Below are 10,810 nucleotides of genomic sequence, written 5' to 3' on the forward strand. Positions count from 1 at the left end.
TCTTCTATCCCAAAGACAAGAATGGGTTTCTTCAGGCCAGAAGTACATGCTTGAACCATGGACAGTTTTTCTCTGGGGTTGCATTGCTGGAGACAGATAGTAGTGATGCTCATGCCCTTCTCTTGTCTGTTGAGCCTGACTCTGCAGCTGGGAGCCCTCCTTCCTGAAAAGAGCTGTTGATGAACAGCATGAATTCAAGGGAAGATCTAGAATGCTGGATTTAATATATATTTTTTTTTTTTTACTATATACTCTTTATGGGTTTTGTAAATACATTATTCTTTATTATAAAATTTGTGTAACATTATTCCAAGTCTATGCAGCTTTTCAGGGATAGCCTTTTTAATTGTGCTGCATAGATTAATTTAGTGCCTTATTCCAGTGAATACTGTTCTTAATATGATAAACAGAATTCAAGTACCTTAAAAGTATATAGGCTTTCTGCCTCAGTTCATTGTTTCTCTAAGATAATGTTTTGAGTAATGAACCAAGAGCATCATTTACGCTTTTGCATCTGGCACTTCTCCTATTTTCGTCATATTTCTGTATCAGCAACATTTCCAGCCATGAGAATCCTCTCTCTTTCCTATAAAAACAGTTTTCTCAAGTCTGATAATACCTTCCTGTTTTACTTCAGACTCAGTCTTTGGGAGTCATGCCAAGATGTCACTGGGACATACAGTAGCTACAGCTTTTGAATCTGTCATCTGAGGTGGTTTTTTGTTTGTGGGTTTGGTTTTGTTTCTTTTTTCTCTTTGTTTTGTGTGTGGTTTTTGGGTTTGTTTTTGGTTTGTTTTTTTTTTTAATATTAGAGTTATATGGAGCTGCAGTTGTCACAACATTAAAATGCTACAGAAGTCTGGTTAGTGCCACTGGCAATTCAGTTGTAGGGGTTTTCCTTGTACTATTAACAAGCTGTTGGCTTGTATGTGTTCTTAATAGGGCAGCAGTCTTTTTGAAAAACTTTAATTGGAAAGAATACATGAAAATCTTTCCTCACTTAACTGTGTAATTCTGTGAAGCTTGTGGCATATATCATCAAAGTGTTATCATTGTTTTATTTTCAGAAAATAAATTTTGGTTTTTTTCTTTAGTTCTGTGGCTGGGACTGCTTATGAGCTATACAGTATCTGGGAGAAGTACTGTGTTTTGGAGAACACCTACATCTGCTTACAGGCTTGCGCAGCAGTAGGCTTCCTTTTCCCTTACAGATCACTGCTGTTTTCTTAGCAATGGTATATTGGGTGTTTAAAGTATGGGAGGGTTAGTTTTTTTTCTGCTGATGGTTAGTCAGTGATGGTGGAAAAAAGTCATGTTTTAATAATGGTTGGTTTTTACCAGAATTCTGTTTTCCCTGCTTGCTATTTGTTACCCTTTTTATGATAGAGCAGAAGCTAAGCGAGTCCATAAATAATCCAAACAAATAATGTCTTACATAGATTTCAGATTAACTAGGGTTCTATTTTGTAGTTATATAACACTGATAAGTTTTTAGAGGTTGGCAAAGTGTGAAGCTGCCATGGATCTCCAGAGATCTGGTTTTATCATAACTAGGTGGTTACCAGCTTAAGTGTTTCCTGCTTGTTCTTAGCTCTGCAAAGGCTATATAGCCAAATGAGTAAAACTGAACTTGAGTTTATGAGTGATCATAGCAAATATGTAGTAAGAAGTCAGTTCTGCTAAGACTGTGCAAATGCAGTGCAGGGAGTTAGCTTGCATGGTCACTGCAAGAGTCCTGGGCAGCTTGCCGATAATCTTGCTGCAATGACAGGTGAACCACAAAGCCTCTAATCTGATTTTGGTTCCACAACAATAAAAATAAATAGAAAAAGATGTATTTGCTTTATTGTAACTGAGATAGCTTAGCTGAAAAAGTACTTAAAGTTTTATAGCTCATTTTGAGAGCAGAATCTTGCTTTAAACTTGAAGTCCATTGAATAGGTGTTGCTCAGAGCTGTGCATTTTGGGTATGTTTCGGGTTGTATTGTCTATCTTTTCATAGGTGCTGTGAAAAGGAGATGATGGAGTGCTTGGCTCAGGGTTTTTTGTGAGGTAGCCCAGAGCCTGCTTGCCTCAGCTCATTCACACAGCGTCCTACTCCATCCTGCTCTGTCTCTGCAGCACAGGCTTAGCCAATGGCTCGTATTGCAAGTGGCGTTGGTGGGTAGAGATCCTTAAATTGTTGCTTGAAACTGAGTTACTTCACACAGTATGGTTGGTTCATGGTTCATTAAGGGATTGAGCAAAGAAAGGGGGCTGAGACTGAAATTGCTATGAAATGAATCCTGGATACGTTCAGTGCTCAGGAATGTTGTGCGACGGGCATGGTAATGGTGTCTGCAGGTTTGCAAGCACATCTGAAAATTTTGCATGGCACACTGGCAACCAAGAAGAATATTCATCTGTATATAGATATCTGCCTGCCTTACAGCAATGCTGAGACTTCGTTAATATTTGTAGAATGACTTTAATAGAAGCACAAACGAATTATTAGTAGAAGGGAATGGGTAAGGCTGTTGTAACACACTGGCAGATGTTGAGGAAGTTCCTTCTGAGTTTTGACAGGAGATGAATTTATAATTTTGTGGAAGGCAAAAAAACATGCCTTCACAGATACCTAGGATATCTTTGTAAGGAATTATGCTCTAATTAGTCTTTGCTGATGTACAAACTGTATGTGTATCTATTTTGTAGTTACTTCATGCTGAAATTACTACTTCAGGATGTGTGAAATAGTCATCTTGCTTATACCAGCCTTAATAGGTACATTCAGCTGTTGTTATGTGTATCACAAATGAGATAATCCTAAATGTCATTGGGAATGTCCCTGGAAAATATTACACAATTGTCTGTGAAGTAAATACAGATGGGCTACACTTGAGAGCTTTGAAAGATGTTTTGCTGTGAATCTTGTAGTTCCTGTTTCTAGAAATTTCTTAGATCAAATTCTTTTTTGTATTTCCTGTGAGATGAGGGAAAAAGTGAACTTGTAGTGGGAAGAACACTTTGTATGGAATAGTTCTGGCTTCTTCAGAGCATCAGTGTCTTTTGGAAGATGTTATACCTAGATTAAGTAACATTTTATAGAGAAACACATGGTTTCTAATTAAGAAAATTAGGGAACTACTTTGTTCTGGGGGGAGCTGTGGGCTGCTGAGTTCAGAGTGGCCTTCCAAGTTCAGTGCAAAATCTCAATTCCAGGGTGGACAACGTGCTAGCGTGTATTCACAGAATCACAAATCCTCATACTACTGTTTGAATTACTAGAAGATCTTACTAGATTGTCAAGGATACATATGAAAACTGCCATAGATACACATGCATACTGTGGTTTATTTTTATTAATCTAACTTCCTTCTTAACCCTTTCGACATACTCCAGCTCTCTTTATTTTGCATACTTTTCTCGGAGTTCTCTGTTCTTTTCAGTGTTACCTTATTTTTTGGGTGGAGGAAGGTTTATATTTTTTGCTTTGTCTCAGAAGATTCAGTGTATTGTGGGAGGTCAGGCAACACTGCTCTTGGCAGAACACCACAAAACCAAGAGAGTAATTAAATGACGTAAGCCTTTGATTATTTTTCTCTCTCAAGCTTTCTGGCACGGCTGGGCATTCTGATTGCAAAAGGAGGATCAGGAGAAGAAACTTCTAAAGATCGCACACAGAATTAAAACAACTGTATCAGAGACTTTTTGCTGCTTAAAAGCTCTTCGCTCTGAAGTCCTGGAGTTGCTTCTTTTTCCCCTGTGAGAATGATGTCTCTTTCGTCACCCAATATAGATGTAACTGAAAGGGAGTTGCCAAGCTTTTGTTTTGGTTTCTCTGCTCCCTTGCTAATTGGATTTTTCCCATCTTCTGCAGGAGGATTATAAAAGGATTAGAGAAGCTGGGGGGTTTGGGGTGTGGGAGGTAGCTGTTGTTTTTCTCCATGATTCTGGGACCAACTTGATTTGCCATTTGTTCCCTGAAGTCACTGTCTGTTTGGAAAAGGGAGAAGCAGCATAACAGATGAACTTGCATGACCATGGATTCCTTCCATTTGCAAACTTTGTATGTGGCTGCTTGTAGAAGAGGTTTTTGCATACATAAGCATCACATGAAGAATAACATCCTGGGCCGGATTTAAAAGAAGCAAACCACTTGTGTCCTGATAAAAGGATAAATTCTGTTTATAATTTAAAGAAGATTGGATGATGTGCTAGTTGAATTTCAGTGAAAGAAAGGAAGGGTCTGATCCAAGTCAAATACTCTGCCAGCCTAAACCTGAATATTCTACAGCTGAAACTAGAAGATGTCTTGGAAAAGAAATTACTTTTCCGTGGGTCGGGGGAATGTACAGGGCATGTTTACTCCACGAAATACAACCTCAATAGCACCCAGTAAAGGTCTCAGCAATGAACCAGGACAGAACAGTTGCTTCCTGAATAGCGCACTACAGGTAAGAGCCCAGAATTAAAAAAAAAAGTTTCTTTCTTTATCCTCTGTCTATTGCAGTATTTTCTTAGGCTTGACTATTCAACAGATAAAGTCAGGCTTGACTACGTATTTGTTTGTGGGTCTAGACAGAATAAAGCTACATGTGGAAGTGCAGACTAGTTGAGCTATAGAGCAGTGGTTTTTAATTTTCAGGTTTTCCTGATTTACATAGTCATCACTTAGTGTACTTCAATCTCTTCTTTGTGTAAACTTCTAATATGTCAACCAAAGCAGAAAGTGTATGTAAAAGAATTATTTTAAAATAATAGAACACCACATAGCTTGCAGTATGTCTGCTCCTTACAAGGAGTAGACATTTAATTTTTTTTATTGAACTTTAGATCTAACTTTTTTATTGAACCAGGCAAGTTCAGGATACCCATACAAGAGTCATTTTATATAGCTTTCTTTTAACTGCTGATTTGTAGATGCTTAGCTTAGATGACTGAGTGTTAACCTTTCAATTTAGAAGAAAAGCCTTTTCCTGTGTCATAATTCAGCGGAGTGGTACGGCTGCTATAATGGTATTGTCACCATTTAGAGTTTTTTAATGTTTGATGTTTGAGATACTCAGTCCTGTCTGCAGGGTTTAAAACCCTTTTTCCACATCAGTTTCCATCCCTTCATGTGACTTGTCTGTGTAGCACAGACTGTGTTTCTGTGGTTGCTTTTTTTTGTGTATTTTGGTACATGGTGTTTTGTTGTTTTCTCCCATGTGTATGATCAAGTTCTCAACTAACTTTAGATTCAGGCTTCAAGGTACCCCTAAATGCAAATAATCCACAGAAAAACATCAGTGACCTTCAAAAGGCTTAATAAACCATGAAATACAGATCTAGGTACAAAGAGAATTTATAGTAAGAAAAGTGAAAAGTGGAGTTTCCAATTATGTACTCTATTGCTTCTGTTAAGTTGTAAGGTATAATCACTAGCTACTTCCTTATTCCGAGTTACTGAACTTAGGTTCTCCTTTGTTCTGACCTAACAGCTGCATGCCATATATGAAGATGAAAGTGACCTGACCTTTATTCTTCTACATAAACTGTTTTCTTGTGAAGCTTAAGAGAGACAGGATACCAAAAATATTTACTGTCAAAGCTGAATTTCAAAAAAAAAAAGCAAGATAGTAATAATTTCAAAAAATGTATATACCTTTGTTTTTTAATTTTAATTTTTTAATATTCAGCATTAGTCTGAGATGCTCTTGAATGCTTGTTGTTCCTTACTCTTAAATATTTCTATAAACATTCAAGATAAACTCCAAAGCCAATTACATAAAAAAATTGGACTTGTTCCTAAATGTATTATTTTTTGTTCTTCTGTGAAGTCTGCAGTAGTTCTTCAGGAATATTGCATGTAATCAGATGTTTCCAAGGTTTATGTTGCCTCCCAGGCCCTTAAGTATAGGGAAAGTTTGAGTATAAACATAGCCATGACAATTCTGAAGTTTTTGTAAACCTTACAGATTACTCAAATGTGTTTTTAAATATAATTTTAGATAATGTTTGGGTGCTGTGGTTTAGTTAACAAATTTTTCCAGCTGGAAATACTTCTTGAAACCAGCACAACTTTTTTCAAAGTGCTTGATTTTTTTTTTATTTTTTTTTATTTTTTTTTTTTTATTTTCCCTAACCACTTGCAATAAGAAGTTTGGTTCCCCTGTTTATGCTAACAGAGCATTTACCCAGTCAGATGCCAGCCTGGACCTTGCCACTCCGGAACATGGCAGGACGTGATTTAGGTCAGGGCTTCTTTCAGTGCAAGCTTCTACCTCCTGAAAGGCTGGTGGCTCCGAGGCTTACAAGAAGGTCCAGTTATTGTTAGTTGAAGCTGAAATAGCCAGCACCAACCACATGTATATATAAAGAGCTGACTGTGAAAAATCTCAGAGATCAGTATTGTTGCTGTTTTAGAGATAAGAATGTAGATAATTGGCCAAGATTACACAGATTTAGTGGTAAAATTTAAGCGTAAAACTCGGCACTGTTACAGCAAACGTTGCCTGTTGCTGTTCCTAGCAGAGCACAGAAGAGCCTGCTTGCTTTTATATGCTGTAACCATATAACCTGGTATTACCACCACACCTATCCTTAGAGAAGCGTATAACTGCCCACAAAAATGAGTATTAAAAATCTGCCAGTAATCATTGCATATAAGTACACTTCCTAATGATAATATTGGGCATAACAGCTTTTTAATGTATATGCTGTTGGTGCTCCATTTTTCCAGCATTTGGGCTTTCTGCTCAGAACAAGGAGGCTGCCTAAGAAGTGGAATGACAGACAGGTTTTGGCCCCAGCAGTCAGTGGGGTGTTCTTGGCAGCTCTGCCCAGCCTCATGGTGTGGCTGCACAATGTGGTGCGAGCAAGGGGGAGCAGTCAGGGCAAGTGCTGTTTAAGCTGGGACTACCAGATGGACAAGAAGTGAGTTTTCTAACCTAAACGCACATGCAAGAAATTTAGAGGGATGTCCTACTGTAAATTAATGTAAGTGAATGCTACAGCTGAGGAACAAAGATGAAAATGTCAACTTGCAGTTAGATAAAAGGCATCCTGTTTTAAAAGTGATGGTCACTGGGAAATTAGGCTACTTATGTGATTATTATGTGCAATTTTCATCAGAGCTCTTTGCAGTATTTTATATATTCTCAAAATTGGCTGTGACCCTTTTGTATTTCAGGTTCTCTGGCACCTGGACATTTTTCGGCGCAGTTTTCGGCAAATCACAACGCACAAATGTATGGGAGATTCTTGCATCTTCTGTGCTCTTAAGGTAAAAGTTGGAAATAAATTCAAAACAGATTTAAAAAAAATAACAAATATTTCTAATATTTGATTAATATATGTAATCAAACTTTAATCTGGAAATTCAGGAGAACAAAGGTAAATCTGATCAGTACTGACCCAAGACACTCACAGTACTCTTTTTAAATTATGTTCAAGCCAGTAAACTCTGAAAATACTGCAGGTAAAGTTTCAGATACAGGGGCTCTTATCAGTGGAGTACAGATCATTGTCAGCTTTCATGTTTTTCGAAAGATCAGTTCAGCCAGTATAACATTAGTTTGCTTAGTTTTTTCCTATTTATCATTTTGTTTATAAATATACTGTGTATACAATTAGTTTGCTCTTCAGAAATTACTTTTCCTTCAGAGCTACTTTAGCTATAAGACTTTCTGTTCAAAACTGTTGATTATGTAAGACTAAAAGGTGTTTTCTACTGTAAATATTGATGTCTGCATTGAATTCCTGGGCTCTTTGTGGCCTCTGTTTTAAAAAAACATCAGTTCTATTTGTAGATGCAGATACAGTAATTGACTGCCACAGAAGCTGCGTGAACAGTAAAATGTGGATGCTACCCCTGATTCTGAGTACTGTTATGTACTTGAGTAAACTGTGCAATCCTTCATCTCCATTTCTCTCTATCCATTAATTTTTAGTACTTCTGGTTTTTTGTGCCTTCCTTTCTAAGTTTTGCTACTTCAAACCCACAGCTCCCTCTAACCTTGTTGGAGAGAAAGGATGTGATGAAAATACCAGTTTTAATCTTCCTGACCAGTAATTTTCCTTTCTGAAATAGGTGCTAAGACATTTTCTTTGATCATAAATGGGTTGTAATATCTGACTAAATATATAAATCCACTGTGGGAGAATGTGTCATGAGTTCTATGTGCGGTAATGAAAAGGACAGACAGCGTGTCTTATAAATATGGCAAAATAGAGAATGCATGGTTTAAATTAAGATCATACGAAGTTCACAGGCAGTATTTATAGTATAATAGCTGTCTTGCTACTGTTAAATTACTTTACAGGTGCTCTGGGAGACACAGGCTTGAAATGAGTTATCTGGTGAGTTTCTGGACTGTTGTTGAGGGGTTTTCCCTTGCAAAAGAAGAGCAAAGAGGAGACTGTTAAGGCATGGGGGAAAAAAAAAGTAACTTCCTTCTAGAGGGGAATTTTCCTCAAGATGTATCTCTTGAAATGATGAGACAAGATAATATTTACAGCATTATCATCAGAAGAGGATAGAACAGTGGGTTAGGAGCAAGATAGCGCATCAAAATCAGAAATAGAGCTATCCAGACAAAGAAAAGATGGAGTATTAAATATATCCTCTCCTGTATAGGGAAGTGGCAAGATTTAGGCATCATCTAGTTTGAGATCATTAAGTTCAGTGGAATAAATAATTTGAAGTTAATTCTGGGATCATTCCCTCGAGTACTGCCAGGTGATTTTTGGCATTCTTTGGTAGCTGAGATGGGGACAGTAAGAATAGGAAATTACTATGAATGCAAGCTTTTGCTCTTCGGGGGTTTAACCTAATAGCATGATATGGCAAAGAAATACCAGGAAATCAAACGGGTTCTGCCATTTGAATGAAAATAGGCTGGACTTTCAAGGAGAGTTGAGTTTAATATAATAGCTAAAAGTCTTTTTCTGAATGAGTACTGGAAAAGGGAGATGGGGGAGATGTTACAGGGAAAAGAGAGGATGAACCTTTGTGGAACAGATATTGAAAGATGAACTCTGGACAAACATGTATCTGGATTAGCAATACCAATATGAGGGGGATGACAGGATCTCTGGAATATTTGTATTAAAAGCATACATTGAGGCAAAGAATGTTTTGTTTTGTTGATAAAATCCTTGCTTTTGATGTCTTGCTGAAGTGTGCAGTATGCTATTATAAACTTGGAAGTGACAGGTAGGGTGGCAGAATTCACAAAATGTATGCCTGCAGCCATATGCTTATTTTTTAAATTAAGCAGCCTTTGAAAGAAATTGCTGCTCTCTCTCCTTGCTTCCAGATGTCTGCAAGGATTTATTTGGTTTGTTTCCTATCTGAAGTTCTTATCAGTGCCATGCTTAGCTAGAAGGTGTTACAACCTTTAGTTTCCAAGAAAGCTGTAACATTGCACCAAATTCTCTAGTGCTGTTGCACATTTTAGAAAACTTGCATCTGGTTGTGTGCAGAAGTCCTATTAGCTCCCAAAAGTCAATATATAATGAAAAACTGAAGAAATGCATAAACAAGTAAAGAATTATTTGGACGATATGGATAATTACCAGTACTCTACAAAATAGGTAAATGAATTCCAATTGGCTTTGATCAAAACCGGAACATTAGGTTTTTGTCGATCTACAGTCTGTTCTTCATGGGAAATTTCAGTGTGTTCTACCTAAGCCTATTCCAGAACCTTCAGCAAGTTTACAGACATCTATTGTAAAACTGTACAAGAGAAAAAAAATACATAGAAATCTGTTTGAGAAATTATAGAACTGTTTTACTTCTGATTCCCCTATGTTCATAAAGCAACTCATAATTTTATGTTTTTCTCTGGGGGATACCATGACAAGTTTCGACCTTTATTAACTTGTGTAAGATATTGATGTGTACACATAAATATTTGAAAAAAAATCTCCATTTTTAGGTTATTAACAAGTAAAATAATCTTATAAAGGTGAGTAATGAAGGGTGTCACTTAAGTGAAATCAGGGATACAAACCTCCCTTCACCCTTCCAGCCCTCCTCCAAAACCCCAAAGACCAGAAGCTTCAGTTGCATGCAATCAAGACAATCTATAATGTAGGGATACTAAATGATAAAATTATGCACAAGGGGTAGCCCCAAGTCGTGGAGAAGGCTACATTAATCTTCTTCAACTCCTTAAGCAGGCAGTAGATGGGGGTGGAAAGGCTGTTCAAGGTATTTACTTATTCTCTGCTGCCCTCTGGATCTGTGTTCTCACATTTCACACACAAACACACAAACCCCTGCCCCGTGAAAGCTGTCTGTCTGACACGTACGATGTGTAAACTTGTATAAGACAAATGAGATAATGTGCTTAATATGCATCTAATACTGCAAACATCACCAAGAGCATGTTTTGTGTCCCAGTGCAGCAGGATCATCTCTTCCCTTCTGTGCTTATCTCTTCCCCTGCCCCAGCCCTCCTATCTGCTCTGGAAGCCTTTAATTGTTGTCCTGCCAGAGTAATGCCAGCTTAGCCTCCAAGTCTTTGACATCATCTTTCTCTTGAATCTTGCCTTAGGCTTTGCTAAAATGAGGGAGAAGATATGGCTGGATCCAGTGGGAACACAAGAATTTGGAGCTCTATACCATGCGAAAATCTCCCATTAGGGTCTGGGGAGAGGTAATTAGTCTTGCATGCTGTCAGGTGGATCTGCTGGAAATACCTGTCCAGATCAAGCAAGGTAGAGGCAGGACATGTACACTTTTCTCCAAAGCATGCTGGCATGTTCAGGTTCCAGCTTGGCCAGGAAAAGGGCAATATGTGGGGGAGAAAGAGTGTACTTTGTGTGCCACCCCCACTCC

At 37.8% G+C, this 10,810-nt stretch overlaps 1 protein-coding gene across 1 annotated transcript in view; it reads left to right on the plus strand.

The window, feature by feature from the left end:
* Positions 1–4,160: 4,160 nt before the first annotated feature.
* The window catches only part of USP54 (ubiquitin specific peptidase 54), a 52,309-nt gene continuing 45,659 nt past the window's right edge, over positions 4,161–10,810 (plus strand). The window contains exons 1-2 of the mRNA XM_010018210.1: positions 4,161–4,436; positions 7,154–7,246. Of these exons, the coding sequence (XP_010016512.1) occupies positions 4,290–4,436; positions 7,154–7,246 (240 nt within the window). The 5' untranslated portion in view covers positions 4,161–4,289. The remainder of the gene's footprint in view (positions 4,437–7,153; positions 7,247–10,810) is intronic.

The sequence above is a fragment of the Nestor notabilis genome, unplaced genomic scaffold (assembly GCF_000696875.1).
Source record: "Nestor notabilis isolate BGI_N333 unplaced genomic scaffold, ASM69687v1 scaffold14877, whole genome shotgun sequence".
In the NCBI taxonomy this organism is placed as follows: domain Eukaryota; kingdom Metazoa; phylum Chordata; class Aves; order Psittaciformes; family Psittacidae; genus Nestor; species Nestor notabilis.